At 63.9% G+C, this 27,998-nt stretch overlaps 3 protein-coding genes across 4 annotated transcripts in view; 2 read left to right on the forward strand and 1 right to left on the reverse strand.

Moving 5' to 3' along the window:
- The window catches only part of ASMTL (acetylserotonin O-methyltransferase like), a 60,409-nt gene extending 40,677 nt beyond the window's left edge, over positions 1 to 19,732 (forward strand). The window contains exons 1-13 of one of the 2 annotated variants that reach the window (XM_077888937.1): positions 1,855 to 2,009; positions 3,258 to 3,389; positions 5,508 to 5,555; positions 5,679 to 5,743; positions 7,245 to 7,306; positions 7,757 to 7,865; positions 8,504 to 8,873; positions 10,551 to 10,713; positions 13,050 to 13,225; positions 14,721 to 14,838; positions 15,503 to 15,646; positions 17,551 to 17,673; positions 19,010 to 19,732. In XM_077888937.1, coding sequence (XP_077745063.1) covers positions 1,917 to 2,009; positions 3,258 to 3,389; positions 5,508 to 5,555; positions 5,679 to 5,743; positions 7,245 to 7,306; positions 7,757 to 7,865; positions 8,504 to 8,873; positions 10,551 to 10,713; positions 13,050 to 13,225; positions 14,721 to 14,838; positions 15,503 to 15,646; positions 17,551 to 17,673; positions 19,010 to 19,236 — 1,830 coding nt within the window. In that variant the 5' untranslated portion in view covers positions 1,855 to 1,916 and the 3' untranslated portion in view covers positions 19,237 to 19,732. Of the gene's footprint in view, positions 1 to 1,854; positions 2,010 to 3,257; positions 3,390 to 5,507; positions 5,556 to 5,678; positions 5,744 to 7,244; positions 7,307 to 7,756; positions 7,866 to 8,503; positions 8,874 to 10,550; positions 10,714 to 13,049; positions 13,226 to 14,720; positions 14,839 to 15,502; positions 15,647 to 17,550; positions 17,674 to 19,009 lie in introns of those variants that run through there. The other variant, XM_077888938.1, reaches the window with a different exon arrangement.
- Positions 16,125 to 24,382, reverse strand: LOC144308970 (uncharacterized). Its single transcript, XM_077889913.1, has 5 exons — positions 23,988 to 24,382; positions 23,716 to 23,844; positions 23,454 to 23,599; positions 18,866 to 20,917; positions 16,125 to 18,249 (listed from the first exon to the last, which is right to left on the reverse strand). Exons 1-4 carry the CDS (start codon positions 24,380 to 24,382, stop codon positions 19,926 to 19,928), a joined length of 1,662 nt encoding a protein of 553 aa, XP_077746039.1. The 3' UTR covers positions 16,125 to 18,249; positions 18,866 to 19,925.
- On the forward strand, positions 24,295 to 27,763 carry SLC25A6 (solute carrier family 25 member 6). Its single transcript, XM_077889437.1, has 4 exons — positions 24,295 to 24,491; positions 25,476 to 25,962; positions 26,550 to 26,690; positions 27,188 to 27,763. The coding sequence occupies exons 1-4, from the start codon at positions 24,381 to 24,383 to the stop codon at positions 27,343 to 27,345; spliced, it is 897 nt and encodes a 298-aa protein (XP_077745563.1). The 5' UTR covers positions 24,295 to 24,380; the 3' UTR covers positions 27,346 to 27,763.
- Positions 27,764 to 27,998: the final 235 nt, after the last annotated feature.

The following is a 27,998-nucleotide window of genomic DNA, read 5'->3' on the forward strand; positions in this document are numbered from 1 at the left end:
GGCGGAGAAGCCTGGCAGGACAGACGCTTGTCTGTGTCCCCGTCACATCCGTGTCCATCCGTCCGGCCACCGCGTATCCATCCAGGCACCCATCCGCTCTATCCATGCACCTTCTGTGCGTAGGCACCGTCCTACCTCCCCACCCACCCACCCACCCACCATCTCTCCATCCACCATCCATGCGTCATCCATCATATCAATCAGCCAATCATCGATCAACCATGTCTATCTCCGGTCAGGGTCCTCCACCGAGGCCGCCTCTGTCCCCAGGGAACCCGGAGCACCGCAGACCATTCCATGGTCACAGCTTGAAGAGAAGGCAGCACCATCTAGTGGCGGAAGCCGCGCAGGCGCCCCATGCCCCGGTGTGCCCAGGACGCCCCCACAAAAATGAGCCATGGACCCCAAATGTCAGTAGTGGTGGCGCGCAGGTCCCCCCTTAGCCTCAGCAGGGGAGATCGTGTCCGTCTACCGCCCTGCCTACCTGCTCACCCGTCTCCGTGCCGCAGGGTTCGCGGCCACACTCTTCCGCCTCCCGGGGGAACCCCTGCCCCGACGCCCCGCCCGCCACCACCGCCATCTCCGCTCCCCCTACCTCCTCCCTCCTCCCTGAGAGCCCCCCCGCCGTCTCCGCTCCCCCCGCCTCCTCCCGGGCACCTCCCAGGGGAGCCCCACCTCCGCCCTCCCACCTCCTCCCGGGGACCCCCGTCTCCGCCCCACCACGTCTTCCCGGGGACCCCCGTCTCCGCTCCCCCGCCTCCTCCCGGGGACCCCCCTCCCGTCTGCGCTCCCCCCACCTCCTCCCGGGGAACTCCCAGGGGAGCCCCATCTCTGCTCTCTGCACCCCCTCCCTGGGACCCCCGATCTCCGCTCCCTGCACAGCCCAGCGACCTCCATCTCCACTCCCCACACGTCTTCCCGGGGACCCCTGTCTCCGCTCCCCACCCCTTCCCGGGACCCTCCCAGGCGACCCCCACATCTCCGCTCGTCCCACCTCCTCCCAGGGACCCTCCCCCGCCCCCCCCCCGTCTCCGCCCCCCCAACGCCCTCCTGAGTACTCCGTCTCCGCTCCCCCCGACTCCTCCGGGGGACCCCCGTCTCCGCCCCCCCCACGTCTTCCCGGGGACCCGTATCCGCCCCCCCGCCTCCTCCCGGGGACCCCCGTCTCCGCCCCGCCCACGTCTTCCCGGGGACCCCCGTTTCCGGCCCCCACGTCTTCCCGGGGACCCCCAGTCTCTGCCCCCCCCACGTCTTCCCCGGGACCCCCGTCTCCGCCCCCCACGTCTTCCCCGGGGACCTCCAGTCTCTGCCCCCCCCCGCCTCCTCCCGGGGACCCCCGTCTCCGCCCCCCACGTCTTCCCGGGGACCTCCCAGGGGAGCCCCACCTCCGCCCCCCCACCTCCTCCCGGGGACCCCCGTCTCCGCCCCCCCCACGTCTTCCTGGGGACCCCCGTCTCCGCTCCCCCGCCTCCTCCCGGGGACCCCCCTCCCGTCTCCGCCCCCCCCACGTCTTCCCGGGTCCCCCAGTCTCCACGCTCGCCCCCGCACGGCCCACCAGGCCCCCCGGACGGGTGCTCCCGAGGCCGCCCACAAGGACCCCCACCGTCCCCGCGGCGCCGCGGGCTCTGGGGCGCGGCGCGGAGAGGACGCGCAGCCTCAGTAGGGCCGGGAGGCAGGGGCGGGCTGCGGGCCTCCTGGGGGCGGGGGGACGGGGGCGGGGCCTCGGGGCGGGGCGGGCGGGGGGCGTGGCTCCCGCCTATCGGGGTGGGGAGGGGCGGGGGCGGGGCGGGGCGGGGGCGGGGCCCCAGTGCCCGCGGAGCGCGCGGCGCGGAGGACCGTGGTCGGAGCGTGAGCTGCGGTCCTGACCGGGGCCGGCGCGGGGTCGGGGTCGGGGTCGGGGTCGGGGTGCGGGCGCCATGGCGCTGAGCCCGGTGATCGGGAAGCTGCTGCACAAGCGCGTGGTGCTGGCCAGCGCGTCCCCCCGCCGCCGGGAGATCCTCAGCCAGGCGGTGAGCGGCCTGCGCCGGGGCTGGGGCGGGGAGGGGCGGCCGGGGACCCGGGGCCTGGGGCCGGGCTTAGTGACCTGGGGGCCTCGGCCGGGAGGACCTGAGACCGGGCACCTGGGGACCTGGGGGCCTGGCGCCTTCCCATCCGCGGGGTTAGTGCTGGGGTCCAGGTGACTCGGGGGCCTGCAGACCTGGGGGTCTGAGGCTGGGAGGACTTGAGGCCACGCACCTGGGGACCTGGGGGCCTGAGGCCTACTGACCCATGGCACTAGTGCTCAGGCACCCGGTGACCTAGGGGCCTGGGGCCTACTGACTTGCCGGGCTACTGCTGGGGGTCCAGGTGACCCAGTGGCCTGGGGACGTGGAGGTCTGTAGACCTGGGGGTCCGGGGCCGGGAGGACCTGAGGCTGGGCACCTGGGGACCTGGAGGCCTGAGACTAGTGCTCGGAGTCCTGTGACTCCGGGGCCTGGAGACCTGGGGGTCTGAGGCCGGAGACCTAGTAACCAGGGGCACACTGACCTGCGGGGATACTGCCCAGGGGACCTAGCGACCAGGAGTGCAGGCCAGTGCCGGGGCTAGGGGTCTGTGTGACCAGGGGGCAGGGGTCTGCAGTCTGGGGTCTTCGTTGGAGCAACGGCGTAGGGATTCCAGGTCCCAGTGACAGGGTGCTTGGGGTGTGTGTGGTCTGCGTGGCCTAGGACTGGAGACTTCAGGCCAGGCCCAGTGGCCTAGTGACCTCCTGGCCGAGGGACTGCCCGGCCAAGGCCATGTCTGTGCCTGAGCTGGGTCCGTCCTGTGGTGTCACTGTGTGACTGGCCCCCCCACGGGGACGGCCTTGCCTGTCCACACGTGTTTGGGGACCGCGGTCAAGCAGTGTCCGTGGCATTTTGTGCGGGTGGTCAGTTTCCAGCTGCTTGTCCCGCCCCGGGGCTGATGTGCCGGCCTCGGGGACACTCCGCGAGCCCTTTGACCGCTCAGAGCCTCAGACCCCGGCCCAAGCAGGCCGGCCGGCTGGCCTGTGCGTGGCCGCTGCATGGACGGCAGTGGCTTCCCTCCAGGTCCGCTGGGCCCCAGCCAGCCCGCTCCCCCCGGGCCGCTGGGCAGCACCCACGGGTCCCTGTGCCAGGAGGACAGGCCAGGCAGGAGCCGGCGCGCAGGGAGGGCCTCGTGGACCGCAGGGGGGGCGCTCGCTGCTCAGGGTCTGTGGGCTCTCCCCGCGGCGCCTGACACCCCGTGTTCTCGTGTTCCAGGGTCTCAGGTTTGAGGTGGTTCCTTCGAGGTTCAAAGAGACGCTGGATAAAGCCTCCTTCCCCGCGCCCTACGCCTACGCCATGGAAACGGCCAAGCAGAAGGCCCTGGAGGTGGCCGCCAGGATGTACCAGGTGAGCGGCCGGGGCTGGGAGGGCGGTGGGCTCGGGGCCGAGCGCTGGGCTGGCCTCACTGTCCTGGGGTCTCGGGTCCCAGTGTGTGGGCCTGATCCCCTGCAGCGCGCGCTCGAGGAACCCAACAGGACCACTGAGCACAAAGGAGTGACGGGGCCTAGTTAGGATCCAAGGCCCCGGGTGGCATTGGGGTCTCGGTGTGGCAGCCGCAGCCTCCCGACGGGGCCGGGGTCGGCGCTGACCTGCTCGCAGGTAGCCTTCGCAGTACCCGGTCCTGCCAGGGAGGACGGCGTTCACCGTCTGGGTTACTTAACGCTCCATCATAAGGGATAGAGCATCAGCTAGGACGTGAGTTACCTGGGACGCGATGTAACGCTGTCGGTCACAGGATAAAGTCATGCAATGCACCGTCGTAATGAATACGTTATTATGTTTAATATAGTTATTTAATACACTATCCTAAGGAATATAACATCATTATTTACAATATAGTCATTTAATACACCATCGTAATGAATATAACATCATTATTTACAGTATAAGGTTATGTAATACAGTATCGTAATGAATATAACATTTTTAATATAGTTATTTAACACAGTATCGTAATGAATATAACACTATTATATGCAATATAAAGTCATTTAATACACCATCGTAATGACTATGACATTATTTTTAATATAGTTATTTAATACACTATCCTAAGAAATATAACATCATTATCTACAATATAAAGTTATTTAATACACCATCGTAATGAATGTAACATTATTTAGAATATAAGGTTATTTAATACACTATCGTAAGGAATATAATGTTATTATTTACAATATAAAGTTATTTAATACACCATCGTAGTGACTATAACATTTTTATTTTTTATTTTTTATTTTTATTATTTTTCATTATTTTTAATACAGTTATTTAATACACTATCATAAGGAATATAAGATCACCATCTGCAATACAAAGTCATTTAATACACCATCGTGATGAATGTAACATTTTTATTTACAATATAAGGTTATTTAACACACCATTGTAATGAATATAAGGCTATTTATAATATACGGTAGTTAATACACTATCGTAATGAATATAACGTCATTATTTATAATATAATTTAATATACCATCGTAATGAATGTAACGCTGTTATTTACGATATAAAGTCACTTAATACGCCATCGTAATGAATGTAACTTCGTTATTTTTAACATAGTTATTTAATACACTTATCGTAATGAATGTAACATTATTTACGATATAAAGTTACTTCATACACCATCGTAATGAACACAACGTTACTATTTACACCGTGAAGTCGTTTCATGCACCATCGTGAGGAGCGTGGCGGCGGCACTTCGGTACAGAACTCGCATCGCAGGGTGTCCCTGCAGGTCACTAGACGCCGTCCCACCGTAGGCGTTCACGGTGCCCGATCGCCGTGCGCCATCTGTCACCAGGCGCCACAGCGACATCCCACCGCGACTCCGGTCATACCACATGTGCTGTGTGCCCCGCGCTATAACATCAACTATTGCAATAAATACTCGAGTATTGATTAATTGATTTTCGGCGGTAGAAAGGTTAATGTTTAAGGACGCCCAGGGTTCAAGGTTCCCTACAGACAGAGGTGATCCCAGACGAGCGAGCTCGGCCCCGAGCCTGAATTTTCCACGCGGACTGATTTAATTGCCCAGACGGCCTTCTCCTTAATTGCCATTGAGCGGGTCAGGAGAGGGCTTTGTCCTTAATTCTGGATAGCTGGGGGAGGATTTGGGGCGGCGCCGGGACCGGTGCCCCCACGGCCCCCCGCGCCGTCCACCCCACCCCCACCACGAAGGAGGAGGAGCCCCTGGGGCGGACACTGCTGTTTGCAGTGCTGCCCAGCAGGTGCATCCCCATCACGTGACCACAGAACACCCGCAGGCTGCAGCCCCTCACATGCCCGGGTCCCCGGCTCACACTCGGGTCCGTGCTGGGGACGTCGAGGAAGCCCAGATCCCACTCTCCCAAGTAGGACTGGCTTCATACCCACCCCTCGCGCCACCAGGGTGTCTGCACAAGACGCACACAGGCGTCATGTCTAAAGCTGCGTTTGCATTTCCCGCAGAAGGACCTCCGGGCCCCCGACGTGGTCATCGGAGCGGACACCATCGTGGTGAGTGCCCTCGGGGCCTTCTCTGGCCGCCTGTTTGCTGTGTCTGTGCTGGGGACAGAGACCGAGGTGCGGACGCTGAGACCCGGCCTGCTCAGCGCGTGGCCCTCCTTGGTTCTCTTGCAGACGGTCGGGGGGCTGATCCTGGAGAAGCCGGTGGACAAGCAAGACGCGTACAGGATGCTGTCCATGTGGGTGTGCGCCCTGGTCCCCCGGGAAGCAGCGGGGGGGCCTGGGAGGGGTCGGGCCTGGGTCGGGGTCCGTGCCCGGGGTGGGGCTCATGTCCCGGGTGGGGGGGGTCCTCAGCTGAGGTCCTTGGGGAGGGTCAGGCCCCTGGGGTGCGGCCTATGTCCAGGGTGGGGTGGGGTCCTCAGCTGTGGCCCCGGGGAGGGTCAGCCCCCTGGGGTGTGGCCTATGTCCAGGGTGCAGTGGGGACCTCAGTTGTGGTCCTGGGGAGGGTCAGCCCCCTGGAGTGGGGCCCTCACATGAGGGTCCCCTGTAGGATCAGCCCCTGGGGTGGGGCCCTCACATGAGGGTCCCCGGTAGGATCAGCCCCTGGGGTGGGGCTCATGACCAGGGTGGGGGGGTCCTCAACTGAGGTCCCGGGTAGGGTCAGCCCCCTGGGGTGCGGCTTATGTCCAGGGTGGGGTGGGGACCTCAGCTGTGGCCCCGGGGAGGGTCAGCCCCCTGGGGTGTGGCCTATGTCCAGGGTGCAGTGGGGACCTCAGTTGTGGTCCTGGGGAGGGTCAGCCCCCTGGGGTGGGGCCCTCACATGAGGGTTCCCGGTAGGGTCAGCCCCCTGGGGTGCGGCTTATGTCCAGGGTGGGATGAGGACTTCAGCTGAGGTCCCGGGGAGGGTCAGCCCCCTGGGGTGGGGCTCATGTCCCGGGTGGGGGGGTCCTCAGCTGAGGTCCTCGAGGAGGGTCAGCCCCTGGGGTGGGGCTAATGTCCCGGGTCGGGGGGGGGTCCTCAGCTGTGGTCCCGGGTAGGGTCAGGCCCCTGGGGTGGGGCTCATGTCCAGGGTGGGGTGGGGTCCTCAGCTGAGGTCCTCGGGGGGAGGGTCAGTCCCTGGAGGGGGGCTCATGTCCAGGGTGGGAGGGGTCCTCAACTGAGGTCCCGGGTAGGGTCAGCCCCCTGGGGTGCGGCTTATGTCCAGGGTGGGGTGGGGTCCTCAGCTGAGGTCCTTGGGGGGAGGGTCAGCCCCTGGGGTGGGGCTCATGTCCAGGGTGGGAGGGGTCCTCAACTGAGGTCCCGGGTAGGGTCAGCCCCCTGGGGAGCGGCCTATGTCCAGGGTGGGGCGAGGTCCTCAGCTGAGGTCCCGGGGAGGGTCAGCCCCCTGGGGTGCGGCTTATGTCCAGGGTGGGGTGGGGTCGTCAGCTGAGGTCCTTGGGGGGAGGGTCAGCCCCTGGGGTGGGGCTCATGTCCAGGGTGGGAGGGGTCCTCAACTGAGGTCCCGGGTAGGGTCAGCCCCCTGGGGAGCGGCCTATGTCCAGGGTGGGATGGGGACCTCAGCTGTGGTCTCGGGGAGGGTCACACCTGTCCCTCCGCACCTGTCCCCGCCGTGTCCCGTGGGCGGGCCCCTCACACAGCAGCCGCAGCAGCAACGCACGGACAGACAGACACGGGCTGATGGCGGGTGGTGGGGAGGCGCCCCCGCGGGGTCCGACCCGTCACGTCCAGGGCGTCCTGCAGGTTGAACGGCAAGGAGCACAGCGTGTTCACGGGCGTCGCCATCATCCACTGTTGCAGCAAAGGTACCGCGCCAGCCGCGTCCACGTCCCCGTCCCGGGTCTGGGCCTCCGTGGGAGGGGCAGGTGTCCCTACAGAGCTGAGCCCTCGGGTCCCCCGCAAGCGCATCTGCGCCCCTGTCTGAGGTCAGGGCTGCCTGGAGGCCTGTGCACCCCCGCAGGTCACGGGGTCACCATGGGTGTGACCTGCACGGGCGCTTCGCTGGCTGGTCCTGTGCAGTGCACAAGGCGTGGCCGCCGCCGGCTCACCTGACCGCACACCTGGCCGCGGGGCGGAGGTCCCGGAGGGAGAGCCCGAGGAGCCCTGTGCGCGGCGGTCCCCCCACTCGCGGGGTTCGCTGGCTTCATGTTCCCCGTCCCCCCCAGACCCCGCGGTTGACCATCCCCCCTGGCGGGTGGGGCGAGCAGGGGCAGAGAGGTCGGCGGGGGGCGCCCTGACCTCGGCCCGTGCTGCAGGCAGCCAGCTGGACACGGACGTGTGTCAGTTCCACGAGGAGACCACGGTCAGGTTCTCCCGGCTGTCAGAGGAGCTGCTGTGGGAGTACATCGACAGCGGCGAGCCCATGTGAGTGCCCCCGACGGGGACGCGTGCCTCCGGCCCTCGCGACGCACCTGCTTCCCGGCACCACTGCCGTGCGGGGGTCGCTGTCACCTTGACGCCTCTGGGGGCGGGGGGACGCGTACTCACAAGCCTCAGCGGCGCGGGGACACCTGCCCCAGAGGAGCCGCCGTGTGCTGTGGTTGATGTGACCAAGGCTCAGGCCTGCGTGCACGCGCCGGGTGGGACGGGGGAGGGCGCCCCTGCGTCCCTCGCGGCGGCACCGGGGAGGCAGGTGTCAGCGCCCAGGAAGGAGCGGCTCTTGCACGGCCCTTCCTCCATCCCTAAGGAGGTCTCGGCAGAGGCACAGGCGCTGATCGGGGTCCTCAGGGCCATGCCCCAGGGTGCATGTAGGAGGCAGGGAGCCCGGAGACCGCCAGCCAGTGACACCTGGCCACTGCCCGTGCTGAGGACTCAAGGGTCGCTTAGCAGTTTGCGCAGAGCCAGACTGGTCCCCGAAGGGCCCCGGGGTGGTCGCTGGGCTCCCCGCCCCAGACTGTGGGATCGGAGGGCCACGGGGAAGCGATCGTGCGACCCCCAGGACTCTGGTTGGTCCCGTAACGGTCCCGCCGTCTGCCCCCCACCCGGTCGCTCCCCGCGCTCAGGGACAAGGCGGGGGGCTACGGGATCCAGGCGTTGGGCGGCATGCTGGTGGAGTACGTCCGCGGAGACTTCCTCAACGTGGTCGGCTTCCCCCTGAACCACTTCTGCAAGAAGCTGGTGGAGCTCTACTACCCGCCCGGCCGCCACGACGTGCGGCGCGTCAAGCACGACTCCATCCCGGCCGTCGACACCTTCGAGGACCTGAGCGACGTGGAGGGTGGCGGCTCGGACCCCGCGGGGGGCATCGAAGGCGGCCCCGGAGGACAGGCTGCTGCGGGCACGCGGGGAGCCGAGGCCAACGGCGCGGTGGAGAGCCCGCCCCCGTTCCCAGCGGACCTTCTAGGACTCATAGATGGCTTTAAAGCGTCGAAGGTACCGGTCTGAGCGTCCTGGGGCTGCCGTCAGCGATGACCGCAGATTCGGGGGGCTTAACACCACAGGAATTCATCCTCCCCGGCTCTGGAGACCACACTCTGAGCTCCAGGGGGGCAGGACCACCGAGGTCCAGGGCTGGGGCTCCAGGGAGGGGCCCTCCCGCCTTTTCCGGCGTCTGGGCCCCAGGTGTCCCCAGGCTGGTGGCCGCGTCCCTCCCGTCTCCGCCTCCGTCCTCACGGGGCTCCTCCTCCGCATCTGCAGCTCCTCTTCTGTCTCTTACGAGGACCCCGGTCATTGGACGTAGGGCCACCTCGTGTCAGAGCCTTCACGTCCTCCCATCTGCAAACACCCTGTTTCCACATTCGACTCCCATCTCGGGTTCTAGGGGTCAGGACTTGGGCATATCTCTTGGGGGCGAGGTGTCTATGGGTATTTGAAGGTGCACAGGGTCTGATGACCACAGCACGGGGACACGGTGCACCCCTGAGAGGCCTCTACTGTGGCCCAGGGAGATGAGGCCGGAAGGCTGGCCGTTGCAGCAGCCTCGGGACGCCCAGCGCATTCCCTCTGGCCAGGTGGCAGGTGGGGGGGGTCTGGCGCCAGGTCACCAGCTGTGTGCAGGGATCTGTGTCCTCACCGTGCCGTGGCCTCGGGATCCCAGCCACAGGGTGCCCCAGGTGGGGTGAGCGCCTGCAGGCCACTGGTGCTCGCGGGAGCCCGCGGGTGCCAGTGCCTGTGGCCTCCTCGTCCTTCCTGCGTGCTCACAGGCCTGCCGGCACAGCGTCTCAGGCACACGCGCACCTGGCCGTCCTCACCATCGCGGCCACGGCGGCACGCCCACCCGGCGGTCTCCTCTTCTCTCCGGCCTTCTCCCGCGGCCCCGCTCGGCCAACCTTCCGGCTGCCCGAGGGCTCTGGGCCCCTGAGAGGCTGCAGGGGGGTGGCCTTTCCCGTGCTTGGGCTCCGCAGGGGTCGCCACATCAGTGGCTGCGGGGGTTGCTCCCTCCCACACCCCTCACACCCCACCGGCCGCCTCCCTCTGACGGCCTTGGCACGGCAGGAGCTGTCGTGATCAGGTGGTTGTGCTGTGTCAGGCCTCAAAATAATGAATTTTCCTGCAAATAATAGTTAAAACAGAGCTCAGGCAACATTGCATTGTCACAGGATGGAGGTCCGCTGTGCTCCCGGCATCTGCTCGTCTATGATCTCTTAGCTACCTGCCTACCAGTCATCAAACTATTACCTGTCCGCCCCCATGCGCATCACCAGACCGTCAGTTATCTGTGTCCATAAATCTACTTACCTACGTGCCATCTCCCAGATCTAGCATCCATCCATTTATCGACCCACCTGCCTACCTGTGCACCCATCTGCCCACCTATCACATCATTCTCCTGACAAAGGGCTCCCGGCGGTCAGGTGAGCTGACCAAGCCGAGGGGCAGAGGGAGAAGCAGGGCCCTGCGGGGAGCCCGATGCAGGACTCAATCCCGGGACCCCGGGATCACGCCCTGAGCCAAGAGCAGATGCTCAACCACCGAGCCACCCAGGTGTCCCTGGAGAAGTTGCCGTTGACAGTTTTCACAGCTTTGACCTCCTTCTTTCGGGTCCGTAGCAGTAAAAAGTACCTGACAGGTCACGTAGTAAGTGTAATTGTACTTGTTTTTAACGCACAGGCCCTGTTCACGGCTTGCAAGCTGAAGGTGTTCGACGTACTGAAAGACGAGGCCCCCCTGAAGGCCGCGGAGGTTGCGGGCAGAATTGACGCCTCAGTGTGTGGAACTGGACGGCTCCTGGATGCCTGTGTGGCCCTGGGGTTACTGGAGAAGACAGACGGAGGTAAGGGGACCTCCTACGTGTTGTGCTGACAGTGTTCGCAGGTGGAAGTCGCTCACCGAGTAAAGGTGGCTTCTGAGCGAAGGCGGAATGTGGCGTTTCTCAGAGAATAAGAAAAGAGAATGGGGGAGAGGAAACGTAGTGAGTGTACGTGCATGTCAGGAGAGTGACGTCATTACGGGCTCTGCTCTCAAAGGAGCTGCATCCCTCAGGGTTCACGAGAGAAACACAACCAGTGGAATAGGCATGTGCACAAGGCAGATACATGTTTTTAATTATTTAGACAGATGAGATAAAGGCATGGATACACAGGTACATAGATATTAGGGAGGGGAAATAGCTAGGTAGGTAACAGGAGATTTGGATGGATAGACTGAGGTTGGATAGATGAATAGGTGGATGGATGGATGAATGGATAATGGATGGATGGATGGATGGATGGAAATGACGGATGGATGGATGGATGGATGGATATGACGGATGGATGGATGGATATGACGGATGGATGGATGGATGATGGATGGATATGATGGATGGATATGATGGATGGATGGATGGATGGATGGATGGATGGATGGATGGAATGACAGATGGATAGATAGGTACGTAAGTAGGTGGGTGAATGGATGGAAGGAAGAATAGATGGGTAGGTAGGTGGATGGATGGATAGATGCGTGGATGCATGGATAATGGATGGATGGTTGAGTGGATGGATGGACAGATGGATAGATGCATGGTTGGAGAGGTAGGTAATTAGGTACATGTATGAATGCAAGGAAGAATAGATGGGTAGGTAGGTAAGTAAGTAGATGCATGTGTGGGTCTATGGATAATAGATGGGTAGGTAGGTAGATGAATGAATGGAAGGAAAGAAGAATAGATAGATGGACAGATAGGTAGATGGATGGGTGAAAATAAGGCTGGTGGATGGACGGATGGATAGATGCATGGATGAATAAGTAGGTAGATGTATGAATGGAAGGAAGACTAGATGGGTAGATAAGTAGGTAGATGGGTGGATGGGTAGGTAGGTAGATGGATAAATGGAAGGATGGTAGACTGGATGGATGGGTGGGTGGATGGATGGGTGGGTGGATGGATTAATGGATGCAAGGATGATGGATGGATGGTTGAGTGGATGGATGGATGGGTAGTTAAGTAGGTAGATGTATGAATGGAAGGAAGGATAGATTGGTAGGTAGGTAGATGGATGGGTACATGGATGGATGGATGGATGGTTGAGTGGAGGGATGGATGGATGGATGGATGGATGGATGGATGGATGGTTGAGTGGATGGATGGATGGATGGATGGATGGAACGATGGGTCAATAGATGAATAGATAAGTAGGTAGATGGGGAATGGAGGGAAGCATAGACAGGTAGGTAGGTGGATGGTGGGCGACAGCGTGTTCACCGAAACGAACGAGACTCTCGAGCATGGTCTCCGAGCAGACAGTCCAATGGATGGTCCCTCCGATGCCTTGGGAATGACAGGGGGCTCGAGGTACCTTCACCTGCGTGATAAGGAGGAACGTGGGGCGCCGGCCTGGGCCCCAGGAGCTGCCCTTTGCACAAAGTCGTACAAGCATGCGGTTAGGATTTGGGGCGCGGGAAGCGGGCCTTTCTCCCCAGCCAGATCATTGTCACGATCTCCTCCTCCTCTATCAAAAAGAATGACAGAACGTGGAGAAAGCTCCCGTGTCCAGACTTTCAATCACCCGGGAGGTTCTTCGGGCACGTTTTCGCGGGGCCCTTGCACGGTTCTGCGGGCGAACCTGTGAGCAGTTCCCACGCACACGCACAGGTCGTGCTGCTCTTCCAAAGGCTCAGAAGGAACAAGGTTTAGGCGTTAGGACGGACGCAGTGCGGCTCCTCGTCTCGATGAGGACAGTTGGTGGAGCCCTGTGTTGGCAGATGCGGGTCTCCCATCACCACCTGAGCCCCCAGCCTCCCGTTCTCTGGGTGCGGGTGTCCCAGAGGGGCTCCCCGGGGGGGCCAGGCCCTACGCACAGCCACCCGGGTGTGAAGAGGGGAGAGAAGGGAAGAGCTCTGACCCACATCGCCCACGGCCTCATCCCCTTCGCGTAAACGGCCGTAGGTGTCAGACCACCCTGCGCAGCGGTATGCAGCCTGGCGTGGCGTGGGTGCTCCTGGGCCCCCGGGCTTCAGGGGAACCGCCTCTGGGAGTATCCCCATGTTCGGGTCACACTTCCATGAGTCTGGTTCCGGGTGGGTCTGGGCTGAGGTCTCCGCGATGACCGAGCCCTGAGCAGGTGCGGAGCGTGGGGTCCCTGGGGCGTCCCCGGCCCGAGCGCCCACGGTGCCCTGTCGTGCCAGGTTACCGCAACACGGAGGTGGCAAGCCGGCACCTGGCGTCGGACGGCGAGTATTCGCTCCACGGCTTGGTGACGCGCCACGACGACCACACCTGGGAGCTCTTCACGCGCCTGGAGGTGGCCGTGCGACAGGGACCAAACGCAGCTGCGGGCGGGAAGGTGGAGGACCCGGCTCAGGTACTGGGGCTCCGGGCGCACACCTGCCCATCACACGCGTGTGTTGCAAAAGGACCCACGGGTATGGCTGCGGCCCGTGACATGCACCTCCTACGAAGCCTCTGGCCGCCCGCCTTGGCGATGAGGAGGTCAGGGGAGGTCACGGGGTGGGAAGGACACGGGGTTGGGGGGGCACCACCCGCTAGGGGGCGCACAAGCAAGGCACGTCCCTGTCACGGTTCTCAGTCCCGTCCCGGGTCCAGGCACCTGCGGACTCCGGTCCACCCTCCATCGTGGAAGGGGCAGGGCGCGTCTGCCTGGGCCCTGCAGGGACACCAGGCCCGTCGTGGGGCTGCACCCTCATGACCTCATGACCCCGCCGCCCCAGACACTGTCCCAATGCCAACCATCCCCTCCGGGTTAGGTTCTGACATAGGAAATTGGGGGGGAGGGCACCATCCTGAGCAGAGACAGTGGGGCACAGAAGCACCAGGCAGGGTCCCAGCAAGCAGAGCCGGGGGCGAGGCAGGGAGGGGGTCCCGGGGAGCAGAGTGGGTCCTGGGGAAAAGAGCGGGGCCAGGGGTCCTGGGAACCAGAGCAGGGGCGGGGGTCCAGGGGAACAGAGCAGGCGCAGGTGGGGGGTGGGGTCATGGGGACCAGAGCGGGGAGGTGGGTCCTGGGGAGCAGAGCAGGGGTGGGGGGGTGAGGGGAGGCGGGGTTCCCGGGGCGCAGAGCGGGGCAGTCGCAGCCTCAGCCCTCCCCACGGCCCCCATTGGAGAGGCAGCGCGGAAGGCAGGGCAGGGCTGGGGGGAACCACGTCCCAGGTGGGGGCTCAGGTGGGCGCCCCCCAACCCTGCCTGTCCCTGTGGGACTCAGGGCCACTTCCTGCACATCACCCCCACCCCGTCCCCGCTGGCCATCTCAGTGGCCACCTGTCCCAGCAGGGGCTTGGGTCCCCCCTCCCCCTGCAGAGGCCTGCCCACACGCGACCCCGGGATGGGGGGGTGGTGGTGGTGGTGGCTACAGGGTCCGAAGGATCAGCAGTCAGAGGGTCACCAGCACGGTGCCCGCTGCATGGGCCACCGGGGAGACCCCACCTGGTCCCTCCCGCCTGCTGTGCAGCGACACCCTTCCTGGGGAGCCTGGGGGCTCTAGGGTGAGCGCAGGTTGGCTGACTCCAGATCCTGGCCCCGGGCGTCTGTTTTGAAGGGCGGATCTGGATCCCACTGGAGCTGCCCTCCCTCCCTCGCTCCCGGCAGGACCCCACCCTGAGCTGGACCCTGCCCTGCCCCAGCAGAGCCCGCCTGACCTGGCTCCGCCCCCCCCACCCCTTCCCGAAGGGCTGGGCCCCATAGGAACACCCACGCGGCCCAGGCCTGACTGCCCCCCCTCCCCTGGAGCAGCTCCCTGTCCGGCTGCCCCCTCATGCTCCCTGCAGAAAGGCGGGGTGGGGCCAGCAGCCGGGCCCCAGGAGCCCCTGGGCCTGGTGGGTCCCTCAGACCCCGTCCCGTTTCAGAGCCAGCAGACGACGCTGCAGTTCATGCGGGCCATGCACGGCCTCAGCAAGCTGACGGCCCGCCGGGTTGCCACGGCCTTTGACCTGTCCCGGTTCACCTCGGCCTGTGACCTGGGAGGTGCGTAGCCACAGCACCCCCACCCCCTGGGGCCAGGAATGGGGCGCAGACGACTTTGTGTGTTCCCCGGGAGAAGTCCCGCCCGCCTCATCTGCTAATGCGATGTCCAAAATGGGTTCCCCTCTCCACACAGCAGCGAAGTCCCTGGGTTTGGCCGTGCCGCCGGCTGGGGCTTGGGGGCAGATCATCCCAAGTGCGAGGAGGTTCTAGGGATGGGCAAGGGGTACATTGAATCTGGGGGCCCACGGGGAGCCCAGAGCTGCCAGCTTTCATGTCCCGGTCATCTGTACGCCGCTCCTCCTGGTGGCCCAGAGCGGCTGCTGGGGCGCCAGCCATCACATCTACATTCTTGCCGCAGAAAGGAGATGGGAGGAGTGCAGCCCCCCCCCCCCCCCAGCTGGGCCACGATGCTCCCTGGGTGAGTCTATGCCCACCCGGAGCCCCGGCTCACCTGCGCTGGGCCAGCACCGGTCTTGCCGTGCCTAGCCAGGTCCTGACCCCGAGAGGCCCCGCAGCCTGTGTGAGACAGCAGAGATCTCTGCCAGCGGCTGCCTTCCGGCCGCAGTGTGCGTGCTCAGGCATCACTTTGGTTTAGCCAAGGTGGAACCGGGGTGGCCGGCCAGGGGGCACGGGTGGGTCACGGAGCAGGTGTGCGTCCCCGCAGGCTGCACGGGCGCGCTGGCCCACGAGCTGGCCCACGAGTACCCGCGCATGAGGGTGACGGTGTTCGACCTCCCGGACGTCCTCGAGCACGTCGCGTGCTTCCAGCCCGGAGGGCGGCCCTCGGAGCAGATCAGCTTCGTGCCAGGTGCGCGCTGCTTTGTGTTTGCCAAGCGTCGACGTTCGGCCGACCGTATGGGCTTCTACGGGGTGTGCGTGCAGGGTGTGGGTGTGCGTGTCTTCTGGGAATGTGAACATGGGTGTATTTGTGTGTGTGCACATGCGGTTACCTGTGTGGGGGATGGCTCTGTGTGTGTCTGGGCGTGTGCGTGCGTGTGCCTATGCATGCACATGTGTGCCTGGGCACGTCTGTGCGGTGTGCCTGTGCGTGCTTATGATACGTGTGTGTTGTATGTGTAAATGCAATCGTCTTTGCGTGTGTGCATGCATGCATTTGTTGTTTCTGCATGTATGTGCATGTGTGTGTTGTCTGTGTACATGCAAAAGTATGTCTGTCTGCATGTGTTTGTATGTGCATGTACACACGTGTGTCTTCTTTGTGTGGGCATGTAGTTGTGCCTGTGTGTGTGCTTGCATCTGTGCATATCTGTGCGTGACATCTTTAAGTCTCAGTCTCTGTGCGCATGTGCATGCACACGTGTGTGTCTGCACGTGTGCATGCACGCATGTTGCCTGTATGCATGCACATCTGTGCCTGTGTACATGTCTCTGTGTCGGTGTGCCTGTGTGTGCTTATGACACGTGTGTTTGAGTGTGTGTGTACGTGTGTGTCCGTGTAAACGCAAACGTCTGTGTGTGCATGCATGCATTTGTTGTCTTTGCATGTATGTGCATGTGTGCATTGTGCGTGCAAACATGTCTATTTGTTCTGCATGTGTTTGTGTGTGCATGCAGTGTGTGTGTTTGCATCTGTGCATATCTCTGTGTCTGATGTCTTTAAGTCTCAGTCTCTGTGTGCATGTGCCTGCACGTGTGTGTCTGTGCGTGTGCATGCCCGTGTGTTGCCTGTCTGCATGCACGTGCCTGTATACATATCTCTGTGTCGGTGTCCCTGTGTGTGCATATGATACGTGTGTTGTCTGAGTGTGTGTTGCGTGTGTGTATGTGCATTCAAACGTATCTATGCATGTATTTGTCTCTGCATGTTCATGCATGTGTGCATCATCCGTGTATTTGTCTATGTGCGCGTGTGCAGCTACGTGTGTGTGTGATGTGCATGTGCATGCAGTGTGTGTGCACCTGCGTGTGGTCTGCATGCGTGTGTGCATGCACATGAGTTTCCGTGTGTGCGTGCACAGTCGTGTGCATCTCCACGTCATACAACGTGAGCGTGAGCGGCCGTGTCAGCGGCCCTGGAAGCAGCGGTGCTGGGCGGGCACGTGGGGACGTGGATCGGCAGAGGTGGGCGTCTGCAGGTGTCTGCACCCACCACGGCCACACAAGCTGGAGCAGGAAAGCCTTGAGTTAGATGCGAGGGAGAACTTCCAGGGCCGGGGCAGGGGGTGGATGCAAACGTGGGAGCAGCTTGAAAAGAAACCCTTGCGGTCCTGAATCCCGTGGCGCCGCGACCCGGCCCAAGGGCACGCGTGCTGACGGCCCAGGGTTCGGACTTCTGGCATGTTTTGGGATCAGGACACAGTTGTCCCTGCTGCCAGCAGTTCTGGGGAGCGGCCGACCCCCCCACCCCCCCGTCATGTGTCTGTCGGGTGGACACGTAGCTCCCGCGTCCCTGACGGGCTCATGGCACCTTGTTTCCACACCAGGTGATTTTTTTTTTTTTAACTTCATTTAATTAATTAATAATTCTTTTTTCCACGTGAGTTTTCCTTTTTCTTCTCTTTTTTTTTAATTTCATTTTATTTATTTCTTATTATTCATTTATTTTCTCCTGAGTTTTTCTTTTTTTCTCATTTTATAAATTTTATTTTACTTAGTATTCTTTTAATTTCCTTATTTTTTATTTATTTTCTTATTTCTTTTTATTATTATTATTTTTTTTTTTATTTTCTTATTTCTTTATTTTGTTCCCAGGTGACTTTTTCAAGGACAGCCTCCCGGAGGCAGAGCTGTATGTGCTCTCCAGAATCCTGCATGACTGGCCGGACGACCAGGTGCACGCGCTGCTGGGCCGGCTGTCAGGCCGCTGCAAGCCAGGTGAGACGGGGCCCGGGCCGGGGCCTTCCTGCACATGCGCACCCAGAAAGGAAAGACAGGACGAGGTGGCTTGGCGGAGAGCCAGGTGACCCGGCTTGGTCCGCGGGGAGCGTGCCGGGAGCTCTGGGAACCTCTCACCGGAGCCCCGTGTCCTGGCCCCATAAAGCCGGTGACTGGCGTCTGCGCTCTGGGGCCCCGGAGGCTCCTGGACGCGCCCCAAGTGGTCCCTCTGAGGACGCAGGCTGTGCACCTCCCCTGACTGCCGGCCTCGGCGCTCCGTGTCCCCGGGGCCGTGTCCAAGGCGGTCACAGCCGCCATGGCCCGTCAGGCCGTGCAGCAGGACGCATCCAGCCACCCCGCGGCCCCGTCGCAGGCCCTCGAGGTCCCAGTTCCGGAACCACGGCTCTCATTTCCGCGTCCTGAGCTCCTGGCATCTGGCGAAGCAGTTCTGGGGGGGCCTCCCTGCGGCCTTGGGGAGCGTAAACGAGCCGGCCATCCGCGTGTCCTGTTTTGTGCACCGTGAGGCTGCTTGTAGTCTTGCACTTGGGCCGGGAGGCGCCCGTCATGTGGGGTCTCCTATTTTGCACAAAAAGAAAGAAGGAACTGAAGTGTGAAGTGCAACGGGGCGTGTATGCGTAGAGACGGGGCTGTGGCCCAGGCGACATGCAGAGTGTGCAGGCGAGAGGAGGCAGGAGGGCCCCTCCCCGGAGCCTGTGGAGGGAGCGTGTCCCCCCTGGACCCCAGAGCTGGGCGAGGATGTGACCCTGGGACAGTGCGGTTGCAGGCGACGTTCATGGCCAGGAGGGCCGGCTGGGGGAGTGCAGGGGCGAGCCCGGGGCGCTGAGGCTTCCCCCCAGACAGGTTCACAGATGTCAGAGCTCGCACCCCAGGGCTTCCCTGCACCTGCAGAGCTGCCAGTTCGCGGGTGGCCTGCACCCAGGGCGCAGGGGTCGCAGAGCTCAAACTGGCCTTTTGTAAGATTTTCTTATGGGATTTCCAGCATGCGTGCGCCGTGATGGGGCCGCGGTCCCTGCACCCAGACTCAGTTTCCCCCACCCGTGTGCACGAGGTGAACCATCCCGGCCCCGGGTTGTGTCCACCAGCGCTGGGCTCGCCCCCGGCTCCGCGTCCCGGTGCTGTGTCCTCCTCCCATCCCAGGGTCTGGGTCTCTGTCCCCTGTGGTTCTGCTCACCCTGCACACTGGCGGGCAGTGTCCCCACCTCGCCACAGGAGGCCCGGCAGTCCCCTCACTGCATCCCACCCCCGTGCGGGGTGTCCCCACGGGGCCCACCGTGGAAACCTTGCCCTTGACCGCAGCTGGCTGTGTGCTTCGTAGGCGGCGGCGTGTTGGTGGCCGAGGAGACCGTGGACGAGGACCCAGCGGCGGCGCGGAGCAACCTGGCGGCGGCCCTGAGCCTGCTGGTGCGCCCCCGGGGGCGCGGCCGCAGCGGGGCGGAGTACCGGGACCTGCTGGAGCAGCACGGCTTCCGGGACGTGCAGGTGGCGGCCGCGGCGGGGGGCGCGCTGCACCTGCTGCTGGGCACCCGGGCCTCCCCGCCCTGAGCCCCAGCAGTGGGGCAGGCCGCAGCAGGCGCAGGGCGCTCGCCGGAGGTCCCGCTGCCGTGGCGGGAGCCGCACAGTCTGTGCAAAGGCCCGGTGGCACCCAGGCCCCCTGGGCGCCTCCTCCACGCCTCTTTTCCCCGCGCTTCTGCGTGTGTTTAAGCAGCTGCTGCCTCACGCAGGTGGCGGGTCATGGGGTGGACAGGACTCCTTTCCACCCAGGTCCCCGAGCGACGCGTGTCACGCTCAACTCTTGTGTACGTGTGCCTTAATTTATCTTCTGAACAGGCAGGTGCCTTGCGCTCTTCTGTATATCGGGCAATGACAGTGCAGAGCAGCTCGCAAGGTGTCTGTGAGCGGACGTTCTGGAATTATTAGGAAAACGGTCCAGTCGGTCACATCCCTGGTGGCTGACGCGCCTCCCACGCGCGTGTGCACTGGTGCACGTGCGCGCTCTGTCTCAAATAAATAAATCCTTAAATAAAAATAGTAAAAATGAGCAACTGCGCGGGCCTCCACATGCTTATACGCCCAGTAGCTTTCTCTGTGTGGACGGGTTTTCTACAGAGACGCCAAGTTACGTCTACGTGTGAGCGTGTAGACTCACACCAATCGCGCCTGTGCTCGATGTTGTCTCATTAGATGTGCCTTCACGCAGACGTCAATGCATTCTTTTGGTCAGAGTCCAAATTTTAAAAATAATAATAATAATAGTAATGGCAAGTTGGGTGTCGATCGGAGCCTGGGGTGGAAGAGGGATGAGGTGGTGATGAGCGGGGCCGCGGCGTCCAGGGCGGTGCCCGCAGCTGCCCTGCTGCAGGACGAGGAGTCGGGCTCAAGGCCTCACCTGGCGCCCCTGAAACAGGCCCTTCGCGCCCCGCCCAGGCCCCTCCCTCCGCGTCCGACCCCTGCGCGGGGCTGGGGCAGGTGACCGAGCTCCTCCCACCCCGTCCAGGCTCCTCCCACCGCGTCCGACCCCTGCGCGGGGCTGGGGCAGGTGACCGGGCTCCTCCCACCCCGTCGGACCCCTGAACTGGCCTGGGGCAGGTGACCCAGGCCCCACCCACCGCGTAGGTGCCGCTGCGCAGGCCTGGGGCAGGTGACCCGGGCTCCTCCCACCGCGTCCAGGCTCCTCCCACCCCGTCCGACCCCAGAACCGGCCTGGGACAGGTGACCCAGGCTCCTCCCACCGCGTCCGACCCCTGCGCGGGGCTGGGGCAGGTGACCCGGGCTCCTCCCACCGCGTCCGACCCCTGCGCAGGCCTGGGGCAGGTGACCCGGGCTCCTCCCACCGCGTCCAGGCTCCTCCCACCCCGTCCGACCCCAGAACCGGCCTGGGACAGGTGACCCGGGCTCCTCCCACCGCGTCCGACCCCTGCGCGGGGCTGGGGCAGGTGACCCGGGTTCCTGCCACCCCGTCCAGGCTCCTCCCACCGCGTCCGACCCCTGCGCGGGGCTGGGGCAGGTGACCGGGCTCCTCCCACCCCTTCCGACCCCTGACCCGGCCTGGGGCAGGTGACCCGGGCTCCTCTCACCGCGGGGTCCCCTCCTGCACCGGGTCCGCCGCCCCTGTCCTGGGCTGGTGCTAAGCAGGGAGGGCTGGTGCCCTCTCGGGGTGGCCGCGCTGCGTGACGCTGACGGACCCGGTGACATCGCACACCTGCTCTCGGTGGCTGCCACTTGTCTCAGGGACGCAGGGGTAGAAGCAACCGCGCTCCTCACCAGGCCCCTCGGAACATCCAAGTCGTCCCCCCCCCCCCCCCGTGGTCCCGGCTGCTCTGTGCCTGCGCCCCCGACGCCCCGACCCCACGACCCCGGGCCCAGCACGGGCCGCCCCTGGGCGCGCACATCCCCCGGCGCCCCGACCCCACGACCCACGGAGACCACGGCTGGGAGCCAGCGGCCAGATAACATCTCAGAAGGCGGCGACAGTCCGTGGGTTCCTTACACCACGCGCTGTCCCGTGTCTCTTTTGGTAGTAAAACACCAGAAAAATGAGATTACAACGTGGGGCCTCGCTGCCACACGACCTGCCTCTTCGTTTGTCGGGAATACAGCTCTTTTTAGGGGCGTCTGACGGGGAGCAGAGCCGGGTACGCGTGTCTTTAAAGGGCCTTAGTCTTCAGGAGCCAGGGGGGCTCTGGAGGGTGGAATTCTGCGGCTGCCCCCCCCCCCCCACCAGCACCTGTGCAGGGGACAGTTATTCCTGGACGCACCCGGCCTGTCGTTGGGCAGGTGTGTGACCCCAGGGCTCCAAGCAGCGCCCCCGGGGAACGCGTCACCACCCTCCTGACCACCGGCATCGCAGGGTCCCGTGGGGGGGGCACCATCTGACCCAACCGACCGGGTTCCTTAAAGGCAGGCCTCAGGGAAGGCACCCCCACCCCCAGCGCGCAGCCCACCCCGTCGTTCTCAGCCATCAGCTGCAAGGCACAATCTTTGCCAACAGTTTTACTACAATCTTTTATTTGTTTAATTCCCACACCCGTTTTCCAGACACCGTGGGGCCGCGGCGTGAGGCACCTGCTGGCCCGGCGCCAGGCGAGCACCTGGGGCGCCCTGTGCAGTCTTAGGCTCGGGGGTGCTTCTCAGGGTCCCCGCGCGGGCTGGAAACAACCCTTTGCAGGCCCCGGGCCTCCCTGCCTCCCCTGCCACCCCTCCCCTATCCCGGTGAGACCGTGCAGGCTGTGGCCTTTCCCGGGACACGAGCTTCTTGGTTTCCAGTGTTCCTCAGCCCCCTGCTCTGTAGGGCCAGCTCCCGTGCATCCCGGGCCCTGTGTCACCCGCACACACACTCCAAGGACGAACAGGTCAGTGCCTGAGCCTACCCGCCCACCCCCCCCCACCCGAGGGAAAACGTGTCCTGAACCTCAATTAGCCCTAAGTGCAAGGGCTCCTGTTGGTTCGTGCAAACGGATTCCAGAAGCTTCCCGGGGCCCCCAGGGCTCCGAGCCGGCTGCTGGGAGTTCAGAGCTAGCGGAGGGCAGAGGCTAACCGCCCCCCACGGCAGGAGCCCCCCACCGCCGAGCCCGGCGCTCTAGAGAAGCTCCTCGCTCCGTCCCAACTCCGTTGCAGTCGTCAGCCTGGGCGCCCCCCCTCCCAGCGGACCTCTGGGGCACTGGCACTCGGTGCCCGGCCCTTCCGGCCCAGACAGGCCCGTACTGTTGTCACCTGGAGGTGCCCCCCACGGCCGCTGCGCCAAGCCTGGGGCCCTCCAGGGACCTTCCCGCTCCCTGTCCCAGCGAAGCCCCCAGAATGTGCCAGAATCTCTAACGCCGTGTTCGCGAGCCCAGACCCTGGGGCCCTCTAAGTGACTTCTGGGTGCTCCCCCAGCACCCCCCGCACCCTGGCCAGCACGGGTGCTCCAGCCTCACCTGCCTCTCCCAGAGGCCAGGCCTGGGCGGAGCCGGCATCCGCAAGGACACAGGGAACTGGACAAGGACACAAAGCTCCGCGATGCTTTGCTGGCATCCGGCCACCCGCTCAAGGGTTCCCTACCTGCCAGGGGGACGCAGGGGAGCAAACACAAGTGGGGCGAGCACGGGAGCAGGGAGGAGGAGGACGGAAGCGGAGGCAGGGACAGGAGAGAGACAGGAAGAGAGACAGGGAGGCCTAAAGCCAGTCCGGCGGAGCCCTGAGGGCGCCTCCCGGAGCTGGAGTCCCGCTGAGGCCAAGCCAGCGAGCGACACACCTTCCACTCCGAGCAACACACCTTCCACTCGGATCGCTCGCTCGGTTACAATCCAGTAAGAGGTTCAAGGTCAATGGAACGTTCCGCAGGACACCGTGTCCGGGCTTGAGCTTCCCTCCTGGGGGTGCCCGGGGTGTGTGTGCATGTGTGTGTGCAGGTGCACGTGTGTGTGCAGGTGCCTTCTGCGTGTGCACAGGTGCCGTCTGCGTGTGCAGGTGCACGCGTATGTGCAGGTGCCTTCTGCGTGTGCACAGGTGCCGTCTGCGTGTGCAGCTGGACACACAGGTGCATGTGCGTGTGCAGGTGCCTTCTGAGTGTGCGCAGGTGCCCTGTGTGTGTGCAGGTGCACGAATGCACAGGTGCATGTGCGAGTGCAGGTGCCTTCTGAGTGTGCACAGGTGCCCTCTGTGTGCAGGTGCCTTCTGCGTGTGCACAGGTGCCGTCTGAGTGTGCAGCTGGACACACAGGTGCGTGTGCGTGTGCAGGTGCCTTCTGCGCGCGCAGGTGCCCCGTGTGTGTGCAGGTGCACGAATGCACAGGTGCATGCGTGGCCGGCTCAGCATGGCCCCGTGCAGCGAGCGCCGCCGCGAGTCACCCGTCCATGCGGGCCGCAGCACCCCCACATGAGGGCGCGAGGTCTTGGGGGGGCCCAGGCTTGGGCTCGCTGGGGATGGTCTGGGGCGTCCGCATGGGCCAGTGGGCGGAGCGCTGGAGTAAGGACGGGTCGGGCGGCCAGTCGTGGGGACTGTGGGCTTTTGGAGGGGGGAAGTGCAGGTGGCAGGCGACCTGACCTTGCGGTCTTCGAGCTGACCTTGGGGTCTTCCAGAGGAGCCCGGGGCCGCGACGTGACCCCGGGGTCAGCACACGGGGCCAAGGGGTCGCGGTCGGGGGACGGGTCGCGCAGGGTCAGGGTCGCGGTGCTGGGCGCGCCCGGGGGGCCAGCGGCTGGAAGGAGCCCGGGCTCGCGGACCCGCCGCCGCCGCCCCCTCCCCCCGCCGGGAGCGGCCAGGGCCCGCGGCGACCTTCACAAGGTCACGGCGGCGGCCGAGCCCTCGGGCCGCACGGCGCATGGGCGGGGTCCCGCTCCCGGCATGCCTCGGGGCCCGGCGCGCGGGAAGGGGCGGGGCAACGGCAGCAGCGCAGCCAATGGGCGCGGCGCGGGCGGGCACGGGGCGGGGCGCGCTGTGGCTCCCGGCAGCCCGCGGGGGCGCGGCGCGCGGGAAGGGGCGGGGCGTCGGCGGGCGGCGCGGCCAATGGGCGCGGCGGGCGGGGGCGCGGGGCGGGGCTTCGGGCCCTTAGCGGCTGCGCGCTGGGCGCCCCGTCCTTTCGGTCCCGGCGGCGGCAGCGCGGAGCCAGCGGCGCCCTCCCTCCCTCCCTCCCTCCCTCCCTCGGTTCGCCCGTCCGTCCGGCTGTCCGCGCCCGCACTCCGCCGTCCGCCGCCCGCCCGCCCGCCGCCATGACGGAGCAGGCCATCTCGTTCGCCAAGGACTTCCTAGCCGGAGGCATCGCCGCCGCCATCTCCAAGACGGCCGTGGCCCCGATCGAGCGGGTCAAGCTGCTGCTGCAGGTGCGCACGGCGCGTGCGCGCTCGGGGACCCGGGACGGCGGTCCCGTCGGGGGGGGGGGTCCGGGCGTGCTGGGAGGGCTCGCGGTGGGGGGTGACAGCGGGGCGGGCCGGCCGCGTGCACCGGGACCCGCGGCCGCCGGAAGTGCGAGGCCGCGCCGCTTTGTCCGCGCGCCGCCCGCTTCCGGGGCCGGGCCGGCCGCGCGTCACGTGGCGCTCTCCGCGCGTGCGCGCTGGGGCCGAGCTCTCGGGCGCCCGGAGAGCGGGCCTCGCCCCCGCGGTTCCCACCGTCGAGGCCGAGCGGACCGCGGGAGCCCCGCGAGCGCCCCCTGTGATGGAGGCCGGGACTTTGCTCCGCCCCGTTCCGGCCCGAGAGGCGGCGAGCCGCGGCGCTCCGCTGGAAGTCGTTGCGCCCGCGACCAGCTGGCGGCAACATTGTTGCGGCGCCTCCTTGGCAACATTGTTGCAGCGCGTCCTTGGCAACGTTGTTGCGGGTGGGGCAGTGGGAACATTGTCGGTTGACCCGTGCGGACCTGCGGGGACCAGTGTCCTGGGCTGTGCCCCGTCCTGTCGAGCCAGTGCACGCTCCCGTGCACGGATGAGCGGTGCGGACTTGCAGGGATCAGTGTCCTGGGTGTGCCCGGTCCTGTCGACCCAGTGCGCTCCTCCCGCGCACGGATGAGCGGTTCCGACTTGCAGGGACTCACCTCCCGGGATGAGTGCCCTCCGGTGCTGGGTTGACCGGTGCGGACCTGCAGGGACCAGTGTCCTGGGCTGTGCCCCATCCTGTCGACCCAGTGCGCTCCTCCCGTGCACGGTTGAGCGGTTCCACTTGCAGGCATAGGCCCCCCCGGGATATGAGCTCTCCCGTGGAGCTACCGTGCTCACATGCAGGAATTCCCCTCCAGGGACTCGCCTACCCTAGGGACGCTGGCTGGTACTGTGTGCGGGCCCTCTAACGAGCCTGTCCGCCTGTCTATCTCGCAGGTGCAGCACGCCAGCAAGCAGATCGCCGCCGACAAGCAGTATAAGGGCATCGTGGACTGCATCGTGCGCATCCCCAAGGAGCAGGGCGTGCTGTCCTTCTGGAGGGGCAACCTGGCCAACGTGATCCGCTACTTCCCCACGCAGGCCCTCAACTTTGCGTTCAAGGATAAGTATAAGCAGATCTTCCTGGGGGGCGTGGACAAGCACACGCAGTTCTGGAGGTACTTTGCCGGCAACCTGGCATCAGGCGGGGCCGCGGGCGCCACCTCCCTCTGCTTCGTGTACCCGCTGGATTTCGCCAGAACCCGTCTGGCGGCCGATGTCGGCAAGTCGGGCACCGAGCGGGAGTTCAAGGGCCTTGGAGACTGCCTGGTGAAGATCACCAAGTCCGACGGCATCCGGGGCCTCTACCAGGGCTTCAACGTGTCCGTGCAGGGCATCATCATCTACCGGGCGGCCTACTTCGGCGTCTACGACACGGCCAAGGGTACGTGTGTTCTTGCTGTGGGGCTGCACGTGCGGCGGGGGCTCCGGGATCCGCTGTTGGCAGAGCCACACTCTGCAGGGTGGGAAGTCTGACATCCACACGTCCACGGGGTTGCTGGCGTTCGTGGCGTCTCCTCGGTGTGTAGATGGCAGTTTTGTCCGTGTGTCCTCACGTGGGCCTCTTCTGTGCGTCTGAGTTTAGATTTTTTACAGGGTGTTGATGGTGTTGGATTAGGGTCTCCTCTGAAGACGCTTTACACTGTTTTTTAAAGGCAGTTATTTTTAGGTATCTGGGGTTTTCAGCGTGAACATTAGGGTGTGCCGTTCACACCCTGAAAGCTAGTGTCTGTGCAGCAGAACCGCCTCTTGTGTGGTACATGCACTTACCAGGCTCGCCTGTCCCTCTCTGTAGAGAGAGCCCGTTCCCAGGCACTAAGCGTGGGCCTCAGAGACCACTCTATGCCCTGCGGGTGGTTCCATGCCGTTCCCTGGTCGCGGGGGCTCCACGTGGCACCAGGGCAGGCAGTACTGCTCTTGCCCCGCTGTGCGTGTGGCGCTGGAACCTAACGCTGGCTGGTGACCCCGCAGGCATGCTCCCAGACCCCAAGAACACGCACATCGTGGTGAGCTGGATGATCGCCCAGACCGTGACGGCCGTGGCCGGCGTGGTCTCCTACCCCTTCGACACCGTGCGGCGGCGGATGATGATGCAGTCCGGGCGCAAAGGAGGTACGTTGTCTCGGTCCTGGTGACCGGGACTTGTCCTCGGAGATGAGAGATACAAGAGCTCCTGGAATGACGGGCCCTTTGGTGGCCTCAGGCCATGGGAAGCGGGGCTAACAGATGAGGCGCTTCACAGGGTTTGAGACCGTAACTGTTGATCCAGGGGCGCTAGAACCCTGCAGCCCTGCCGGGTACCTGCCCGGGCCCTTGGTGCTGCCCGTGCTTTGGTCTTCTCTACGCTGGCCCGGGACCTTGCACTGATCCCAGGAGTGGACACGGGGCTGCAATTTGGGTGTTTTGGTTATAGCCACAGCAGTGGGCTGAGCAGCGGCCAAGACCTGGAGCTGTTGGTGTGCAGAGCCTCATTTTTCCCTGGGATGAGAAATCCAGGTCGCCTGGAGGGTGGCATCCGGTTTCAGTGTGTGGACCGTGTCTTCTCGGTTTCCCTTTGCTCTTTTCCCGAGTAACCTCCCAGTAAGCTCTCTTGTCTGTTCCTCTTGCAGCCGACATCATGTACAAGGGGACCGTCGACTGCTGGCGGAAGATCTTCAAAGATGAAGGGGGCAAAGCCTTCTTCAAGGGCGCGTGGTCCAACGTCCTAAGGGGCATGGGGGGCGCCTTCGTGCTGGTTCTGTACGACGAGCTGAAGAAAGTCATCTAGACATTCCTCCTCCAGACACGGGGGCCAAGGGAATCACGTAGAATCCTTTTAACTGTTACGGACCATTGATCTTCGAGAAATTCCAGTGTCCTTGTCCCGGCCAGATCACGTAGACAGGGCTGGGGAAGGTTCCAAAGGGGGCTCATTGTGATCGATCATCGGCACCAGGTTCCATGTTTTGATTCCGGGGGGAGGGCAATCATGACGTCTTCGTGGGTCCACGGGCTGGCAGCTCCGCCGCTCAGACCATAGAGTCCAGGTGCTTGTGGGACCCGGGTTGTGTTTAAGTATTTATTTAAAAAAAAGAATCATGTCTCCATTTGTACTTAAGCACTGTTCTCTTTTGCACAGCCGAATATTTGCAATTATGTTCCACGTCGGGCATTCTGCTGCAAAACCATAAAAACTGGGACACAGAGTTTCTGGTGCATTGTTTTCAACGGAGCAGCCTTGTGGGCTCTGGGGTCGGGCATGGTGAGCGGGGGGGGGGGGGGGGGGGGGATGCAAGGGGTCAGGGAGGCTACGTTCTGCTCTCCCTGGAGAGTCCTTGGGGAGAGTCCTTCGGGGACTCTCGGATGAGATTCCTAGCATCCTGGTGAGGTGATGGAAACAAGCTCACTGCAGCTCGTTCTGCCCACAGACCACCCTGGGTG

Source organism: Canis aureus, chromosome X (genome assembly GCF_053574225.1).
Source record: "Canis aureus isolate CA01 chromosome X, VMU_Caureus_v.1.0, whole genome shotgun sequence".
NCBI lineage: Eukaryota > Metazoa > Chordata > Mammalia > Carnivora > Canidae > Canis > Canis aureus.

What these genes read in the sequence shown, in the direction of transcription:
- SLC25A6 (XM_077889437.1), top strand. Translation starts at nt 24,381, where the DNA reads ATGACGGAGCAGGCCATCTCGTTCGCCAAGGACTTCCTAGCCGGAGGC. An exon ending in CGTCTACGACACGGCCAAGG is followed by an intron (nt 25,963 to 26,549) that starts GTACGTGTGTTC and finishes GTGACCCCGCAG; the next exon opens with GCATGCTCCCAGACCCCAAG. An exon ending in GCAGTCCGGGCGCAAAGGAG is followed by an intron (nt 26,691 to 27,187) that starts GTACGTTGTCTC and finishes TTCCTCTTGCAG; the next exon opens with CCGACATCATGTACAAGGGG.
- LOC144308970 (XM_077889913.1), bottom strand. Translation starts at nt 24,382, where the DNA reads ATGGCGGCGGGCGGGCGGGCGGCGGACGGCGGAGTGCGGGCGCGGACA. An exon ending in CGGGACCCCGCCCATGCGCC is followed by an intron (nt 23,845 to 23,987) that starts GTGCGGCCCGAG and finishes GGGCGCGCCCAG; the next exon opens with CACCGCGACCCTGACCCTGC. An exon ending in GTCAGCTCGAAGACCGCAAG is followed by an intron (nt 23,600 to 23,715) that starts GTCAGGTCGCCT and finishes CGGACGCCCCAG; the next exon opens with ACCATCCCCAGCGAGCCCAA.